Source organism: Canis lupus, chromosome 35 (genome assembly GCF_048164855.1).
Source record: "Canis lupus baileyi chromosome 35, mCanLup2.hap1, whole genome shotgun sequence".
Lineage (NCBI taxonomy): Eukaryota > Metazoa > Chordata > Mammalia > Carnivora > Canidae > Canis > Canis lupus.
This window is the reverse complement of record NC_132872.1, coordinates 29,824,454-29,845,282: the sequence shown is the minus strand read 5'-3', so window position 1 is coordinate 29,845,282 and position 20,829 is coordinate 29,824,454. Positions and strand designations below refer to the sequence as shown.

General features: G+C 37.2%; 1 protein-coding gene across 1 annotated transcript in view; it reads right to left on the bottom strand.

The window, feature by feature from the left end:
• Positions 1–20,829, bottom strand: part of PROS1 (protein S) — a 63,899-nt gene that overhangs the window by 18,204 nt on the left and 24,866 nt on the right. Inside the window, exons 4-9 of the mRNA XM_072812507.1 lie at positions 14,049–14,135; positions 11,920–12,042; positions 11,688–11,819; positions 8,322–8,447; positions 5,022–5,143; positions 2,106–2,221 (exon numbers count right to left, since the gene is read on the bottom strand). Of these exons, the coding sequence (XP_072668608.1) occupies positions 2,106–2,221; positions 5,022–5,143; positions 8,322–8,447; positions 11,688–11,819; positions 11,920–12,042; positions 14,049–14,135 (706 nt within the window). The remainder of the gene's footprint in view (positions 1–2,105; positions 2,222–5,021; positions 5,144–8,321; positions 8,448–11,687; positions 11,820–11,919; positions 12,043–14,048; positions 14,136–20,829) is intronic.

Below are 20,829 nucleotides of genomic sequence, written 5' to 3'. Positions count from 1 at the left end.
GACTCTGGATATATATGTAACTATTACAAGGGAAGAAATATCTTAGAAACACTGGATTAAAAAAATCACATGTATTGATCAGTGCCCTATGACACCGTAATGAGAATCAGTATTGATATTTCCAAGAAACCAGTAAATCAAAGTGATTGAAAAAAGACAAACAGGGAATAGAAACATAGTTGTATAACTATTAGTCACTTCAGTTAAGCTACAATAAAGATAATTTAAGGTAAAAAGTCAGGATTTCGGATAATTGCCAAGGCAGGCAAGGAAGAAAGGGCTATGGGAACACCTCTACCTACAAGTAATAGTAATAGGGGCACCATATGCAATGGGAATAGATTTAACTTTAAATGGAACAAAGAAAGGCTGATAAAATAAATTTTTTAATCTTTAGAATTCCAAGGAACATTTTAAAGATATTATGTGGAGTAAGGTATATTGGACAGATAACAATATAGTAGTAATTTACGGAGCTAAGATTATTTTAGAAGGTTTTTTGGTGGGTTTTTTTTTTTTTTTTTTTTGGTGTTTTTCTGTTTGTTTGTTTTTTCCTTAGGATAAGGACCTCTATTCGCATAACCACCACATTTTGCTGATGTCAAGCACATATTATCTTGTCAAAACCCAAATCTGTGTATGCTCACGATCCTCCAAAAGTTGATCATATAACAGAGATAATTTCCTTCTCTTTGCAAAATCATGCTAAACCAGTAACACAAAGAGTTCTGTTCTGGATTCTTTCTGTCTAGAATACATCAGCATACATTGGGGAAGAATTCATTCTTTTTCTGAAGTTTCGTAGAATGAAAAAGAAGAGTGAATTTGTTAACTTTAGGATAGGATAAGTATTTCATCCTTGGAAACAGAGCTGAAGGAATTTGCAGAAAAAGGGGGAAGAAAGCAACAAAGCACCAGCTCTTCTTTGTGTTGCTTACTAGGTGGCACTTTGTACAAAATTCATCAAGCTGTACATTCAACATACATGTATATTTCTGTATGTGTATCTATATCATACTTCAATAAAAAGCTTAAAATAAATAAGGAACAAATAAGTAAATACTGAAAAAAATAATTATTTAGTCTATTTGATCCAATGTTAGAGCCCAAACTATTGTGAATTATCAGAACAGAATCCCCCTGAACAGGCCTAAAAATGTGCAATTATTGACCTTTTTCCGCTCTCATTCTCATTATTCTCTTAGCAAGGGAATGTTGTCTCCAGTCTGTCACTAGACAATATTATCTGCTCTGAGTTGTTAAAAGGGAAAACCAGGTCTTGGTGGATAAGAACATTGAAGGAGCACAATCACATCAGTGAATCTTAGAATACAATTCAATGTTCCATAATGATGTGATTTCTATGAATTTAGTCGAATTATTTAATGAATAATCATTCATATACCTAATGAATTAAGTTGTATGTGTGCGTGCTTATCTAATTAAAATATTTTAAAATATAGACTTTATAATCAGTCGCAAATACATTTCCTTTCCATTATTCCTACAAAATTCCAATGTCTTTTTTCTAGTTCCAACCATGTATGACTCTGAGAAAATTTGATAATTAAAGTAAAATCATGATTCTAAAATACAATTACTCTTTCCCTGGAGGCAACTTAATGGTAGGAATAACAGACAAGGTACTCAGTCAACTAAAATCTTGTGATGTGTTTCTTTGAAATACCACCTAAGCAATCTTATGAATTTTCCTTAATAATTATGAATATAACTATATTCTAAAAGCAATGCCTTGAGTATTTTCTCATTACTTAGTTTCTATAACATGAATAAAGAAGGATGGAAATGTCACAAATGTATTAAATCTACTTTCCCAACTTAAGTATGTATTCACTGGAAAGGGAAGAAGGACTTATTAAAACGATCATTGGAGAAGGTCAGCCTAGAACAACCCAAATGATTCTAGCATGAAAATTACAGGTGTGAAGGAGTAAATTAACTTTAGGGTTCCCCAAATCATCTGATTGATAATATCCCCTAAATTACCTAATTGAAAATGCAATTTCATACATTTCCAACTTTTTCCGTCCCTTCTACCCTTACCCGCTCACCTCTAGAGATTACCATTGACATTGGTAGCTCACCTGGTGATTTCCGGCAAACGAAATTTTAAATATAAAACCACCCCTACAAATTGCTCTGCCAGGTAAAGTAATTCATAATTCTTGTCGAGGTTCAAGGGCAGGCACACTGGAACAGCCTGGGGGAAAGGAAACAGAAGAAACAAAACACGTAGGTTATTGCCTGCTGTTTGTGTCAGGTTACACACCCTTTCTCTGATTCCTAGTGGTCTTGTCAAACGTATCCTCTGTGATATATTAAATAAAGAACACCCTTGTAAAGCAGCATCCTTTACTTCCTTACATAGTCCATCAGGATAACCTCCCAGAACACAAGTTTTCAAAAGTCTTGCTCCATGTGTGTGGCTTATATTTTTGTCGTTATTTCCCTTGCAAACCTCAGCCCAAACCCAACCTTCTTCTTCCAGTAACATGTCTCCCCTTAATTAACTGCGGTTCTGATGCTTTCTAAGAATTACACTGGAAAAAAATGTCAGAGTCAGAAAGCATGGAAGAATCAGTACATTCACTCATTCATTTATTATGACAAATTTTCTGAGCAAAAATGTATCATCCAGATAATGGAGTGAGGTAGGGAAGCCGAAGGGACTCTATTTGAGAAAGACCACATCTCTGCTGTTCCTTGCTCAGCCCTATTTACTCACATTCTAGATTTCACCTTGCATCTGTGTCAAAACCAAAGAAGCTATGTTCCCTCTCCAGGGGGGAAACAAGAAAGCTAATCATTCTCCGAGTTTTGTCCTAGGCCCCCAAACACCTGATAACATCTAAGAAGAGGCCGGATCCCAAACATGTCCCAGGACCTCAGCTGACACTGGCATCAATACCCCCTACCTTCGATGATTTATAAAATAACACCTATTATTCACCTATTATTTGCCTTTGATTGGACCTACCCTGGATTCCTGAAGGAGCACGTACCCTGGATCCCTTTGCTATACAAACCCCTAGCCCTAAATCATGGAGAAAGTCACTCTCTTTTCCTTTCTGAGGCCCCCAGACTCTCTCTGTCTGCTCTACCGTGTCATTCACACTATCCAATAAACTCCACTTTCACTTTCTCTGGCTCGCATCTGATTTCTATCCCGTGGGAAGCCCAGGAAACTGGTCTTGGCTGGTCCTGTGGGAACGCCCCCACCCCACCTCCCCAGGTTCTCGGACTCAGCCTGCCTTGTATCAAAGGCAACGCGGGAAAACCTAGATGGGATAAAGATAAATTAAGGTATCTCGTTGGTCTCCAAGGAATATACAGAAGAAAAGAAATAATTTAGAGTCATTTAGTATCAAGGATTTTTTTTTCTAAGAGTAAAATCAAACATTAAAACAGAAAGCTTTTCCGGGATCCCTGGGTGGCTCAGCGGCCGCCTTTGGCCCCAGGCGTTATCCCGGAGACCTGGGGTCGAGTCCCGCGTTGGGCTCCCTGCATGGGGCCTGCTTCCCCCTCTGCTTGTGTCTCTGCCTCTCTCTCTCTCTCTGTGTCTCTCATGAATAAATAAATAAAAATATTTTAAAAAGAATAAAAAATAATTTTAAAAAACCCAGAAAGCTTTTTAGGGATAAGCTTGGGCGTCCACAGCAGGATATTCAGCGGGGTGCTGTGTGTGCGGCACTGTACTAACTCAGGTCCAGAAACAACATCTCTCATTTCCTCTCAAAACTTCAATAAACCTCTTCTAAGGTGGATGGTGATGTGTAACCACTACAAATACTAAAATAACAAAAGACTAAATTACAAAAGAGACATTCGCACAGCATGACATTCATTTCAGTACAATAGAAGTTACCACATATGCCAACCATCTCGCCTTACCTTCCTTACCAAGTCAGGAGCATTTATTGAATGTTACACTTTTGGGCATACACGGTTTTGTCCTAGTAACGAATACAGAGGCATGTGGATACACATGATTAAATCACTGTTTACGTCATTTTTGTCTTGTTTTTTACTGTCTGACTCATAATCCTATAACATTTTACCCTCACTTGTAAAAAGGAATCCAAGAGTTGCCCTAGATTCACTAACACATGATCCTTATTTAGGGAGAAAAAAGTTTCAGGTGTTGACCTATTTATTTCAATGAAGGAAAAACCACCCCCAACATTCAATTCCTAGTCGATTATGAATTAAATCCAAGTAACTAAAAGCAAGTTTGAGAGACACAGATTAACAAAATCAACCTCTATGAATTTTGATATACTTAATCCCCAGTAAATCCTACTCTGACAGTTATTTCCACCTGAGAGTTTATGAGTGCTCTTGCAAGTGCTAACATGCCAAAGTGCAATCAAACCTGTCAGAGTAGGATAAAGAAAAGTACACATACGAAAATGTTCCCGCTGGTTTCTATGTGAGTTTTTTTCCTCACAAAGAGAAGTACAAATCTTAACTTTTCTTAATTTCTTGAATAAAAATGCACAATGTATTTTGTAAATGTACAGGCTATACAGATGAGCCCTTTCTGAACTATGAACCTGCAGTCTTTTTTTAACCTAGTCACTAATTATCCCCAATATGTATAGCTTACATGACCAAAATTAGTAAATAGATTGATTCATAGCCTGCTAGACTTAGAGCAATTACCATGGAGCATCTGTATTTTCCTGGGGCACGTGGGTGGCTCGGTCTGATTCTTGATTTCGACTCAGGTCACGATCTCGGGTCGTGAGGTCGAGCCCCTTGTGGGGCTCCATGCCCAGTGGGAAATCAGATTTTTTCTTTCCCTCTCTCTTTGCCCCTCCCGCACTCATTCTCTCTTAATCTCTCTCATTCAAAATAAATAAATAAATCTTAAAAAAAAAAAACCCTTTCAAACAAAAGAACATCTCTATTTTCCTGACTCACCTCGGCTATGTGGAAATAAGTACCCCAGTCTCTCCATTTAGAAAAGACATGGGAAGTTTATCATTACAAAATGTTACCTCACAGCTCTTGTGATCTTGGGCGAGTTTGAATCCTTTTCTCCCATCACAGTAACAAGAGTAACCTCCAGGGTAGTTGACACAAAGTTGAGCACACAGGTTCTCAGAGCATTCGTCCACATCTGGGGTAAAAGAGAACATAAATCTTATTATCTTCTGAATATTCAATCCAATAGGAGTATTCTGATTTTAGTAAAAGATGATCAGTGACAATGGAGGCGCCTGGGTGGCTCAGTGGGTCAAGCATCAGACACTTATTTCAGCTCAGGCCATGAGCTCAGGGTGGGGAGATGGAGCCTCGCATCTTGCTCCATGCTCACGTGGTGTTGGCTGAGATTTTTCTCCCTCTCCCTCTGTCCTCCCCTGCGCTTGTGTTTGCTCGCTCTCTCCCAAATAAATTAAATAAATAATCATCAGTGATTATAATAGGTTCTCAGTAAAAGAAATCTCTGAATAACATGAACTCATATTTCAACGTGTGGCATGGAAATTTAAATGAGTTGCAAGTGTAATTTCTATCTATTTACACAAGTCAAGCAACAAATTTTGATGTATAACTTTCCATACTAAATAATTAATAAAAATATCCCAACTATACAGCATATCCCAACTATGGAATATGCTATGTATCCCAATTATTCCATACTAAATGAGTAATAAAAAATATCTCAACTATCTATTTACACAAGTCAAACAACAAATGTTAATGTATAACTTTCCATACTAAGTAAATAATAAAAATATCCCAAATATACTAATAATTAATAAGAATATCCCAACTATAAATTTTCCAATTTCTGAATTTGAAGGAAAAAAGACTGAGCGTCTCAAGGCAACCATCATTTCTAACTACATGAATTCCACTGAGACTGCCTCCCAGTTGTTTGCTTTGATGAAAAGAAAGGGAAGGAAGAGGAGAGGAGAGGGGGAGGGGGAGGGGGAGGAGGAAGACAGAGGGGAAGAGAGAGGAAGGGGAAAAAAATCCCTCTTAACTGAAGGTTAATATAATCAGGTATTATGTAATATCAAGAACCTTTGACATTCCATAATGCAGTGACCGGTAGTGACAATAAATTTAAGGACATATCTTTATTTCTTATCATTTAAAAAAGAAAAACAAAACCCCTATACTGTGAAATCTTCTAGATAGCCCTGTCCTCACTCCATATTTTGAGAAAATCATCCTTGAAAAGTTGTAATAACATGCTCCAGCTAGTCTACTTCAGAGCTACATGACATCCTTGATATTTTCAATGAATGCACCCTGAGATCCTTGAAAATTTGCAAGTACATAAATGCATATATTCGTAGCATATAAATTCCCCCCATTAAATGCCCTAAAGTACAACTCCAAAATTAATGATCTCTTAGCATTAAAATTAAATTGCAGATAGTTAACACAATATGAATATTGTACCTATGTGTCATACACACAGCCCTTAAAAACAAAATCTGTCATTCACTGAATAAAAACTACAATATACATGATCAAGTTGGCTAAAACAAATCTGAATATTACCACAGTAATTTCTTTTTTTTTTTTTTTAAGATTTTATTTATTTATTCATGAGAGACAGAGAGAGAGAAGCAGAGACACAGGCAGAGGGAGAAGCAGGCTCCGTGCAGGGAGCGCGACGTGGGACTCGACCCCGGGTCTCCAGCATCACACCCTGGGCTGAAGGCGGCGCTAAACCACTGAGCCACCCAGGCTGCCCTACCACAGTAATTTCTATCTAGAGTTGTGGGAGAACAGAAATGGTGTGTGGAGGGAATATTTTTTGGTGATTGCACAGGAGGTAAAACTTCAAAATATCAAGAGAAGGAGATATATTCGAAAAAAAACCTATTCTAAAATTACTATTGATTTAGGCAAATTCATAGAGACAGAAATTAGATTAAAGGTTATCGCCCAAAAAGTAGATAGAAACAGAAAGTAGATGAGAGTTTGGGAGAGGGAGGAGGGGTAATTTATTGCTTAATGGTTACAGAGTTCTGTTTGGGATGATGAAAAACTTTGGAGAGAGATAGCAGTAATGACTCCATAATCATGTGAAAGTAATTAATGGCACTGAATTATTCCCTTAAAAATGGTTAAAAGGGTACATTACATCATATACATGAATGTAGTATGTATATTCATATATATATATTCCCATATTAGAAAATCACTATTGATTTGATTAGTTTTAGTTATGATAATTGAATTTATTTTTTAAAAAAACTTAAAGGAGGGCAGCCCAGGCGGCTCAGGGGTTTAGTGCTGCCTTTAGCCCACGGCATGATCCTGGAGACCCGGGATCAAGTCCCACGTAGGGCTCCCTGCATGGAGCCTGCTTCTCCCTCTGCCTGTGTCTCTGCCTCTCTTTCTCTCTCTCTCATTAATAAAAAAATAAAATCTTAAAAAAAAAAAAAAAAACTTAAAAGAGGACATGAGGTAATTTGTGTCTATGATTAAAAATATATATATCCCTTTAATACCTCTATGCCAGCCGAGTCACACCCAGCAGCACTCCTCGGCCTAAATGAGTCCAAAGGGCTCCCTCAAATCCACGGCACTGACAGTACTAATCAATAATTCTCAAATTTCTAGAGCTCGGTTGTTGTTCAAATATGATGAGATTTTTCTTTTGTATGTATTTTTTTTAATTTTTTAATTTATTTATGATAGTCTCACAGAGAGAGAGAGGGGCAGAGACACAGGCAGAGGGAGAAGCAGGCTCCATGCACCGGGAGCCCGACGTGGGACTTGATCCCGGGACTCCAGGATCGCGCCCTGGGCCAAAGGCAGGCGCCAAACCGCTGCACCACCCAGGGATCCCTCTTTTGTATGTATTTAATTACAACAGAACTATATGATTTATTTAAGAATAAATGACACACTGATCCAGGCACAGAAAATCATCAAAAAGCTGGGTATAAAACCAGAAGGTTTCAAACCATTCGCGTTACACCCATGTGATTTTTAAACTTGTTTTCTTTTTGTATGTGTGTTTTTCCTTCCAGGTTGAAATTCTTTTCATCTTTGAATATGGTTTAAACAATGAGAAGGTACGTTTATCTGGCTTTTATCATACATGGGAGGTCTCCAATTCACACACAGCTTAGGAGGCAAACGGAGGGCGCAAGGCTGAACCCAAAGACCACGTGTCTTACATGCTTTTCCTCGGAACAAAGCCAGCGACTACCCGATTGACTAAGCTGTGTCATGGGACTTGTCAGACCGAACCAATGCTTCCAATATCAAGTCGAGGCCCCGAGCCACCCTCCCCACCATCCACAATGGCACCACCACAGGTCTACCTTCACAAGACTTGAGCGCGGGATTGTATCTGTAGCCTTCCGCACATTCGCATTCATAGTCCCCGGGGATGTTCTTGCACACGGCTGCGCCACAAATGTCCGGCATTATCGAGCACTCATCCACATCTATAAGGGAAACCAAAATATTAACAAACATTTTTCCCATACCAGAAGATACTAGCAAAGAGCCCTTGATTTGTGTTTCCTGGATCTAGTTTATTACACGTAATGAGACAACAGAATGGCGGGGGAATAACAAAATTTTAGATCTATCATCATGTTTTGGTTTACTAAACATGATTTCTTCATACAAACATATAAGGAATTTGATGTTTGCTAAGTTCTTTATAGTTCTGTAAAAGAGAAGAGGGCTTTAGTTATTTTCTTATCTACCAAGTTACATTGCGTGAATAAATGGGAGAAAAGATTCCTCATATTCTGTTGTTGTTGTTTTTTAAGATTTATTTATTTATTCATGAGAGACAGAGAGAGAGAGAGGCAGAGATAAAGGCAGAAGGAGAAGCAGGCTCCTCACAAGGAGCCCGATATGGGACTCAATCCCAGGACCTGAGGTCAGGTCACAACCTGAGCCATAGGCAGACGCTCAACTGCTGAGCCACCCAGCATCCCAAGATTCCCCATATTCTTAATATAGATCCCCAAATACATGTTATTTAAATATATTCTTCAAAGTAGATTTACTCTGTATTATCACAAATATAAAAAATAAAAATGAGGTGGCTCTTCAGTGAGGTTTTCCTTTGGAAATGGACAGTAGCTAAATCTGCATACTATTATTGTTGGCTAAACTCCTCAAGAGTAATTCAAACTTAAAAGGGAATTGAGTGAGGTCTCAAAGTATTTATAAAATCCCAATACAAATTTTAGTGCTACATTAATATCCAGAAGCATTTATTATACTACGTGGTGGAGTAGGAAACAAATTAGATAAAAGCATGTATGAGAAAAACAAAACAAGCAACAGAAATAGTTCAATGGCGACATAATTATTAGCAAACTGTTCTCTTCTGTACTCTCTGGAGACAGATAAGTTCAGAATGGAAAATATATTTTCTACTCCATAAAACTCTAAAAATTTCTTACAACGGCATGTAAATCTACGATTACATCAAATAAAATATTCATTTTTTAAATGAGCTATAAAAATCCATATTTTAAAAGAAAGTGGAAACATATGACTAAAACTATTTGGTTTGAGGCATTTTATAGAGAATTATCTAAATCATATGAGTTCAGGTTATAGCACATTGATTTTATTACTCTACACTGACATCTAACGTCTGATGAAAAGTTTTATTCTTACATTTTTAGACAATTACAGGCAACTTGATCTCAGGCACATCCACATCTTGGCAAAGGCCCTATTTTAATCGTTGTATACATATTCTTCTATCACCTGGTTCATGGATAAAGACTGTGTGAATGAAGTATGCAAGAACATATGTTCTGGTCATCAGAGACATTCTCCTGCGTAAGAGAACTTTTGTAAAAATCTATATACAAATGTATTAACTGAATGGATAAGAATTAAATACTTTTTTAGGGATCCCTGGGTGGCGCAGCGGTTTGGCGCCTGCCTTTGGCCCAGGGCGCGATCCTGGAGACCCGGGATCGAATCCCACGTCGGGCTCCCGGTGCATGGAGCCTGCTTCTCCCTCTGCCTGTGTCTCTGCCCCTCTCTCTCTCTCTCTATGATGACTATCATAAATAAATAAATCTTTAAAAAAATACCTTTTAAAATTAAATACCTTTAATGAAAAATGTACGTCCACAACTTATTGAGGACAGACATTCAAGTATTTAAATGCAGAATGGGTATTAGTTGCTTATAGAATGTGTGTAGTATCCTGAATTATGATGGTTTTCTATAACGTGTTCTAAGAGTGTTGGTATTCTCAATTTCTGACTTCAAAAAGACATTCAAATAGGCAGACAAGAAAGCTGTATGGTCACAAACTGGATAATGGTTTAGGAGAAATTGTTACTTAATGCAGTTCACTTTTTTTTTATTTTTTTAAGATTTTATTTATTCATGAAAGACACACAGAGAGAGGCAGAGACACAGGCAGAGGGAGAAGCAGGCTCCATGCAGGAAGCCTGACGTGGGACTCGATCCCGGGACTCCAGGATCACATCCTGAGCCAAAGGCAGACGCTCAGCTGCTGAGCCACCCAGGCATCCCTGCAGTTCACTTTAGAGTCATTTGATTGCACTTTAAATGATATTATAGTAAATTATACCATGCCAAACACTATAGCACAGTGAGGGACAGATCATCCCTTGAATACGAATTCAATCTGGGGATTTCCCACAGCAGATGTGAACAGAGTTGAACAAGGACACTTTACTTTAACTTACTACATGTTTCCATCTCACAGCAAAAAGAAAAAGGACAAGGAGACAGGGAAGAAGAAAGGAAAGAAGGAAGGAAGGAAGGAAGGAAGGAAGGAAGGAAGGAAGGAAGGAAGGAAGGAAGGAAGGAAGGAGAAAATTATTTCCAATTTCTAGGGTAAAAATTTAACTCCAGGCTGGAAAATTTCATTTTTAGTCATCCACGCGTCTAGCACGAATATTTGAAGATTTAATTACAGCAGTTAAAACAGTCAAATGGGAAGGACAATAGGCGGTGGGGGGGGGGAGTCAAAATGTAGGGAAACAGAAGGACAAGGAAAAACAAAGGAAATACATGAGTCAAATGACTTACTGGGAAGCTAAACTGACAGGGATTATTTAAATCTGAAGAAAAAAAATCGTTATGACCAATGATGAGATCTTAAATGTATAAAGAGAAAGGAAACTAGTTTTCATCTTTCCCAAAACCACAACACGAGAAAAAGTGCAAGAAGAAACATTTATATTGGATATATGACAGGTATATCTAACAAGGAAATATGAAATGCAGTGGAAGCGGTTATTGAGGATTATGATGGATTACTTGGTATAGCTGTTTATCTTACTGGAGTAAAGGAAATAATATTATAGTGTCTGAGAACAACAAAAACAATGATTTTGCAAAGGCTCGAGTAAGCAAGGACTTGCCCTGAAACTTCACTTTATCACTATTTCATTAAATTCTTTAGTCAAATGCACACACACACACATACACCCAGTGAGAAAGCATAAAACAATAAATAATAAAATACAGTAAGAAAACAATGAAAAGTTCTATAAATAACGCAATACTCCATAAACATTCAACGAAAAGGCTCGTATCACAAGGCTTCAAGGTGGGTAACAATGTATATTTATTACAAGTACTTGGAACCAGAGAGTTCCAAGAATTTCCTGGGGAAATTCCTCTAAGTGAGCTTTGCTCTCGCACCATGAACACCTTCTTGCTCTCACCTTTGCAGTCCTTCTTATTCAAAAGCATAACAAAACCACTTTTACAGGAACAGTGGTAACTTCCAGGTGTATTATCGCACATCTGGCTGCAACCTCCATTTATATTTGAGGGATCTTTGCACTCGTTTATATCTAGGAAGGGAAAAATAAATGATTATTTAATGCAATAAGGCCTTTGGAGAACTTTCCAGGGGGCCAATCCGGGTGAGTCAAGCAGATGCAGAATACGTACCGTACTCACACCTGTCGCCCTGCCAGCCTGGCTTACAGATGCAAGTGAATGTAGCTTGGCCATCCCTGCAGGTCTTGTATCCATCCTCGTTGCACGGCAGAGGGCTACACTGGTCTGGAATGGCTGAGGGAGACAGACAACTATTTAGTTTTTACCGTGTGGCATGGTCAAAAAGAATTATATACCCTTTAATACAAATCCTGTACACGGAGCCTGTATCCAACGGAAAAAATCACGACTCCTTCCCTCAAACAATACTTTTTCATAGAAAAGTGAGTCCATTATTTTTCCCCCTGTGGTCATTTATCTCATTTCCCAAACTGCACACCTGAGTGAGATCACATGGCATCTGTCCGTCTCTGGCTGGCCTGCCTTGCCCAGCATAACACTCTCCAGCTCCCGGCTACGCTGCCACAAATAGCAAGATTTCATTCTTTTTTAAAAAGAGAGAGTCAGACCAAGAGGCCAACTCCTATCTGTGGAGAATGAGCTGATGGTTTGGCTGAGGGCACGTGGGTGGGGAGATGGGTGAATGGGCCACGGGGATTGGGGGGTGCACTTGTCATGAGCACCGGGTGTTGTATGTAGTTGTTGAGTCGCTACATTGTGCACCTGACTCTCATATTGCACAGTACATTGGCTAACTGGAATTTAAATAAAAAATTTTTCAAAAAGAAAGAAAACACATACCTTACTAAAAAAAAGGTGAGTCCATTATATAAATCTTTACAATTATTTTGCAAAAGGGAACTACTTTTATATTTGCAAATATATACAACTACACTATATACAATATATATCTACAACTCTAATTTGTTATTTTTTTGTACAAATTACCTTATTTGATCCTTAAAACAATTCAGTGAGGTAGGCAGAACAAATAAAACTACTCAGTATCAATAGAAAAAAGAATTTGGGGCTTCCGATATGGGCCAAGATGAAGTAACAGGGACCAGATTTATCTTCCTGCCTTAAATAAATGCAGCTCTGCTCAAAAACACATAAAACAAAGGTTTCCAGACACTGGACGGAGTTCGGTGAGCAGAGTACTGGGAATTCCTCGGGGAAGGCCGTTTTCTTCACAAAACGTTCCAGCACCTTATCACCATCTTAAATGATATGCCCATTTGTGGGTCTGTGGTCTCACCCCTACTAGACACCGCAATGGTCCCTTCGTTCCAGCACATTTCCACACCTGTTTCTCAAGCCTCCTAGTTAACTCTGCAAGTTCCTTCTGACACATTCCCCTTTGCTTAAGTTAGCCTGAAGAATTTTCCATTACACATTAAAAAAAAAAAAAAAAATTAAACCTAACCAAAACCCAATTTCCAAATTTTTCAACAAAGTTTTTGTGAAAAGTAGTAACAAACTAGGTATTATTAAAATTATAAAAAAGCTAATCAGTTTATTTTCATATCCTTTGGTAAATTAAAAAATAAAGTATGGGATTAAATACACACGTTCAGGCAAACTGTCTTACCTGTGTAATTACAATCAATTTAAAATCAGAGAAAACGGAGACCAATGAGTATTTGGATAATGTCAATGCCACATGTAAATTATTCACTAGATGAACTTCCCGATTTACGCCTTGCACTTTCACCTTTTCGTCTTGGACTCTCATCTGGGAAATTGGGAAGTTAGAGACCAGTAAACTGCCAGAATTATCACTAGGCCCTACACGAACAGCGGGAGAAGGCTAATTTGATGTTCTAACATTTTCACATTTATGTTGCTGACGCCAAAAGCTAGAAGAACAAACATGACGCCACCTTAACCTGTTCATCAACTAGAACATGAGGTCGTAACTACGTGATTATTTATGAAACAACACTCAAAATAAAGCCATCTGGGAATAAAATCCTGAATCAATGCCCTAAAGCTTGGTAAACAAGGAACTGTTCAACTTAAACAGTAGGTGGAATATTTATTTTGAGTAAAGGAGCAGCATTTAAATTTGAGAAAAAAGACATCCTCTTAAGTGGTTTTGAGAATACCTATTTGCTGGGCATGAACACTTCTAGGGCTCATTTGTTGATTCTACACATTATACGTTTACATGGTGTACCTTATTCACTTATGGGTTTTTACTTTGTTTTGTTTTTTACATGGATGGTAGAGGTGTTTACCAGTGACACAGCTCCTTAGATCGGGGTAAGCATCAGTGGACAGGCGCGCAGCAGTGAACAATCCAGCTCGGAAAGAGCCAAGACAACCTGTAAGTACAAATGTAATCACTTACTTTATCTGAAATCGTGGTGGAGGTAGAAATTATCCAAAGTGATAGAACATTCATCTTCCTGTGGATTTATAGGATTTGGCATTCAAAATGTCATCCCTAAATGTTTCCACCTACATTTTTGAAAAATTAAAAATTCTACAAGGAAGATTACAGTAAGTACAGAATCATGAAAAACTGGTTTATGGAAGCTTCTTTTTGAAGAAGAACCCCAAAGCAAGACATGAAAAAGATCGCAGATTAACAGAAAAATTCATTGGCAAGTAAATCTATATTCTTAACTCTTCAGCAGACACCCAAATTTACCCTCAAATCTGTAGACCAGAGCCTAATTTAAAAGTGTCTATAATTAAGTCACTAGATAAGTCACTGTTTTTGATCTCTTCGGGCAACTTCTAATTCTTCCGCTGTTGCATAGGGAGTAGTAATAACAACATTGGTATAATGCCTCACTGTTACAAAGTAGGTTTACTTCATTCATTTTATTCCTCACTATTATTCTGCAAAATTAGATACAGCAATATGGCAGCAAAAACGGCTGAAATAACAGGTAAATACTTACATACTTACATTAACTCGGAGTCCTTTAGTGTCAACAACCTAACAGTTCTTAGTAGTCACTGAAGACAACGTCATTGATATATACAGACATATCTATGGACGTCAATCACTTCATTGGACAGCCAATCCCAACTTGCTAAAGAAGTGGTATTTTGATTTCCTTCTGCTGAGCAACAACCCCCCAAATTAGAGGCTTGAACAATCACTGCATTTTGCTCACCGTCTGTGGGTCAAATATTCAGAAAGGGTTCAGCTGGGCTGTGTGTCCCTGCGGCACATAGAGTAAGCCAGGGAAGCTGAGGCTGGAAGGACCATCCCCAGCTGGCTTCTGGCTCTCATGGTGGCAGTCAGGCTCCCCTGACGTCTCTCCCTGTCCTCGGCCATGTCATGCTTCAGGGCTTCTACGTGTGGTGGGGTTTCTCCTGGCAGGCTGGTCCTAAAGGGGCACCTCTTTCACGGCAGCTGGCTTCCAGGAGGAAGAAACCAGAAGCTGCAGGGCTAATGAAGAGGCACTTTGTCACCTCGACCACAGTCTGCCGGTCAAGGCAACCCCAGGGCACACCCAAGTGCAGGGAGCAGGGAGGCCCTGTATCTTTAGGATCACTCCACGCTGCTGCCACGTATGTAACTGCTTCGCATTTTTGACTTGTTAAAACTTTATCCCCCTGCAAGCAACCATCACTATTATAATCCACCCCCCACCTGTGGAAGATACTCAGGTCGCCACCCTGTTCCCACCTCTACCAGTTGCATGACAATGGACATCTCCATGCATAAGAAATATATTTCCAGGGCTTTCAGGAATCATCAGATCATTAGATAGGCAGGTGCTTAGTGGCTTTTCTGAGGTGTGTTCCCACCAGAGAACTTAAGAACTTCTCTATCTTGGCTTTCTAATTTTTGCCATAATAGGCAATAAAGTGATATATCATGCTGTTTTTCTGATTTCTAGTTTTTCTGACATACATGTATGTCATTTAAAAAATGTTTGTGTTCTCCTCTGAAAATGTTCCTTATTAACTATTTTCCTATTGGCAGTTATTTATTGTTTATGTGGGTTTGCAGAAATTTGGACATTTATGAATATCATCTCATCCTGTTATCTGTCTCTTAACCTTATCTTTTATGTCTCTTTTAAAAGAAGTTCTTAATCTCTTGTAATCAAATTTACCAATTATTTTGTCTTAAGGTTTGTGCATTTGCAGTTTTTTCCATGCCATTGTTTACAAAGATAGTCTACTGTATTATTTCTTTAATTTCATGGTTTTACTTTAACATTTTTTAAGTGTCTTTATTCCATCTGGAATACACCATTACATTTGTTGTTACTTAAAAACCCAAATTTATATTTTTGATTAGTTAGCCAATCTCCCCCACACTAGCATCTCAACAATTCAGTGATTTGCGGTGTTATCTTTATCAAATATTAGGCTGGCATATATACATGGGTCTGTCTCTGAACGCTGTAGTGTCATTCGTCTACGTGTTCTCACAATATCATATAATTTTCTTTCTATACCTTTGAATTATTAATATTTGATGAGGTGCTTCATCCTTTTACATTTTTAAAGGTTTATTTAGACATGCGGAGACTTTTATTCCCTGATTTATAGGCTAAACTGAACTTCCTGGATTCCTTTAAAAAAAAATCTATCTGAAATTCTAAATGAGATTGCTTTTAATAGATAGATTAATTTGGAAAGAATTGTTCTCCTTTGGGTACCACTCAATCAAGGTCATGAAATGTCTTTCCATGATTTCAGCTTATCCTCTATGTTCTTAATTCAAGTTTTACATTTTTCTCTATAGAGGTCTTATGAGATTTGTTGTTACAGCAGGAGGTATTATCTTTTCATTTTCTATTGTACTATTTGTGTAAAGAACTACTACTGATTTTTATAGACTAATCTTAGAGCTATCTAAAAATCTCTCATGTGCTCTAAAATATTGTCTATGGATCTTATTCCTAAGGATATCTCATATAAGTTATAATTAATGATAGGTATATATTTTGCCAATGACCTACATAATTCTTATTTATTTCTCTTTCCTTATTGCATTGGCTATAACTTCCAGTGCTTCTCTTCTTATCATCAATCATGAAGAGACTACATATAACGTTTATCCAGCAAGTATAATGTTTACTCCAGATTTGGGGGTTTTTTTTCTTTCCTTTTTTCCCTTCTTCCTCCTTTTTTTCCATTCCTTCTTTCTTACTCTCCTGCTGTGCATATTTCATTAGAGTGACCATATATGCCAATTTCCCCAAGACAGTCCTATTTTTTTCTTTTTTACCTGGCATTTACCTAGAGTAGTACTAGTCCTAAAGTATCAAAATTTGTTAATTATATGGTATTCTGCATAACCTTCACCAAGCTCAGAAAGTTCTCTTATAATCATAGTTTGCAAAAGTTTTATAATTAAGTGCTGAACTTTATCAACTGCTTTTTCTGTATGAATTGAGGTAATAAGGTACTATTTATGTGGACAATTACATTGGTAAATTGTCTGATGTTAAACTATTCTTGAATTTCTGGAAAGAACCTTACTTTATTAGGATATATTATTTTTAATACATGTTAGATTAGATTGGATATCATTTTATTTAGAATTAATTTATCATTGAAAGGGAATTTTATTTTTAATTTCTTGTTCTTATCTGATTTTGTTTTTTGTTTTTTATATTTTTTATTGAAGTTTGATTTGCCAACATATAGCATAACACCCAGTGCTAATCCCGTGCCCCCCTCAGTGCCTATCACCCAGTAATCCACCCACCTCCCCTTCTACTACCCCTTATTCATTTCCCAGAGTTAGGTGTCTCTCATGTTTTGTCTCCCTCTCTGATATTTCTCACTCACTTTCTCTCCTTTCCCCTATAATCCCTTTCCCTATTTTTTATATTCCCCGTATGAATGAAACCATATAATGATTGTCCTTCTCCGATTGACTTACTTCACTCAGCATAATACCCTCCAGTTCTATCCATGTTGAAGCAAATGGTGGGTATTTGTCGTTTTAATCGCTGAGGAATATTCCATTGTAGAATATAGACCACAGTTTCTTTATCCATTCATCTTTCGATGGACACCGAAGCTCTTTCCACAGTTTGGCTACTGTGGACATTGCTGCTATAAACATTGGGATGCAGGTGTCCTGGCGTTTCACTGCATCTGTATCTTTGGGGTAAATCCCCAACAGTGCAATTGCTGGGTCATACGGTTGCTCTAGTTTTAACTCTTGGAGGAACCTCCACACAGCTTTCCAGAGTGGCTGCACCAGTTCACATTCCCACCAACAGTGCAAGCAGGTCCCCCTTTCTCCACATCCTCTTCAACATTTGTGGTTTCCTGCCTTGTTAATTTTCCCCATTCTCACTGGGTGAGGTGGTATCTCATTGTGGTTTTGATTTGTATTTCCCTGATGGCAAGTGATGTGGAGCATTTTCTCATGCGCTTATTGGCCATGTCTATGTCTTCCTCTGTGAGATTTCTCTTCATGTCTTTTGCCCATTTTATGATTGGATTGTTTGTTTCTTTGGTGTTGAGTTTAATAAGTTCTTTATAGACCTTGGATAGTAGCCCTTTATCTGATAGGTCACTCGCACATATCTTCTCCCATTCTGTAGGTTGTCTTTTAGTTTTGTTGACTGTTTCTTTTGCTGTGCAGAAGCTCTTATCTGATTTTGGAATCAAGATTACACCAAGTTTTCTAAATAAGCTCACAGCGTAGAATCTTATTCTTTCTTCTAGGACACTTTTATAAAAGAAAATTTAACAATTTTTTTTTTTTAATTTGGAAGGAGTCATCTATAAAACATCTGGCTCTGGATTTGAGCATGGAAGAGGGCTTTGGTTGAAGTTTTACTTGTTTAGTAATTATTTGTAACCAAGTTATCTACTTCATATAAAATTATAATGTTTTATATTTTTCTGGGAATGTATCCATTTTATCAAATTTCCAAATATACTTCGGTATAGCGATTTGTATTATTTTGTGATTACATTTTATGATTATCTTTATCATTATAAATTCAATCTAAGTTGGGCTTATCGTATTTCCTCTTTTTATCCTACTCTTTGTGTTTTGGCATTTTCTTTTTCCCTCTTTTTCTTTTTCCTTAATTATTCTTGTTAGGGGTCAATCTAACTTACTAACTTTGTGAATCTTCTCTTTTGTTTTCTTTTAACTTATTTCTATCTTTATTTTTGTTAGTTCCTTATTTCTTGTTATTAAGAGTTTGCAGTATTGTACTTTTAATTTTTTTTCTTGATTTGTTTGTTTAGGTCAGCGTTTAAACACTCCTCAGCAGTCAGTGCCCCACTTTCTACACACACATACTAGGTCAAAACAGCCTTCAGTTTATCCATGGATTTTTCACACTTCTTGTTTTTCATTTTATGTTGTTATCATTAGTGCCTGGAATGCCAATGTTTCCCTTGAGATGATTTTAAGAGAAGGAGTCAGCAGTCTGGGCTAATTCACCAACTTGGCAAGAATGAAAAGCTAAATATCTAATGTTTATATTAAGCTCAGAACCTAACATTTCTCCAAAGAAGTTTCTCTCTCATTAATACAATCATCCACTCTGTCATGTAATATTTTAAAGACTCACATAAATAGTAGAGCTATTTGTTCTACTTTCTATGGAAAGAACAACTTAAAAACTTATGTTTGTATAATGAAACCCAGATTATTCCTTATCAAATTCCATGTTTCCAATGCAGTACATAGGATATGTGGATAAACTGAAGTACTTTCTGAACCCCTGAATCTCTAAACACCACCCACTGTGTTAGTATTAGTGGTCTAGGTTCTTGGGTGTCTTTATCTCACTGTAACGAGATTTCTGAATAACCAAGATAACTGTAAAGTTATGTGAGCCTTGCCAAGAACAAGATTATAAAGTTGTTTTTTTCCCTCCAATTTGCGCCATTGGCCTATAGAATATATACATCAAATGACAGAAAAGCATAAGTTAAGTAGAGCATTTTTTTCTGATTTCAATGGTAGAATTTATTGCATACACCTATACATACATAAAGACCAAAATATAGATTGTGAATCAAAAAATAGAATATAATAAAAAGTATAGCTTTATTTTATATTATTGTTGGTTAAATAATAATACTTTATGTTTGAAGAAAGTTTGATGTAGTAAAAAAATCTTATCTATATAAAAATACTTATTTGGTATTCCCAACAGGTCTGAAGTTAGAAAATATAATTATGGTGCACATTTAAATTCAGAACCTGCAAAAGCTAAATAACTTGCTTAACCTGACACAATAGAAATCTTTAGATCTGGGAGTAGAGCCTGCATCTTATGGGGTGTTTTTGTTTTTGCTTTCTGGCACTTGGTTTTTCTACCATGCCTCCAAATAATAAAAGCAAAGAGGAAAGCAATTCGAGTAGAGCCAGAAAAGAGGAAGTTGAGAAAGATAAAAGGAGAAAAAAAGAAAAGCATTTTATCTAAGGAATTTTCCCTAAATACACAGAGCTGTATTAAAATGTATTTAGATTATTTATCTATATCCAAATGTTCTCTGTGATGAAAGTATGTACTTCTAGAGTGCTGCTGATGCCTGCAAAAACACAGCTTCATTACATGGACCTAAAAAAACAAGGATTAATACTCTCTCTCTCTCTATATATATATATATATATTTTTTTTTTTTTAAGATTTTATTTATTCATTCATGGGAGACACAGAGAGAGAGGCAGAGGGAGAAGCAGGCCCCCTGTAGGGAGCCTGATTCAGGACTCGATCCCAGGACCCCGGGGTCATGACCTGAGCCAAAGGCAGATGCTCAACCACTGAGCCACCAGGTGCCCCTGACATTATTTCTTGCTAGAAACTTATTAGGTAAATTGTTATTATTCATTTGACAAATGAGAAAACTATGGCTCATAGAAACTAAATAATTTTAAGATTTTGAAAAAAAAAATTTTAAGATTTTGTAGTAGGTAAATATTAGATTGTAAGTTATAAAAAGAAATTATAACAAGTCAACTGGAAAACACCCCACAGCCCACAGAACAGAAATGGTTATGCCATGAAATTCTAAAGAGAGACACCACTGAACTGATGTCCTACAGCTGTGAAGACA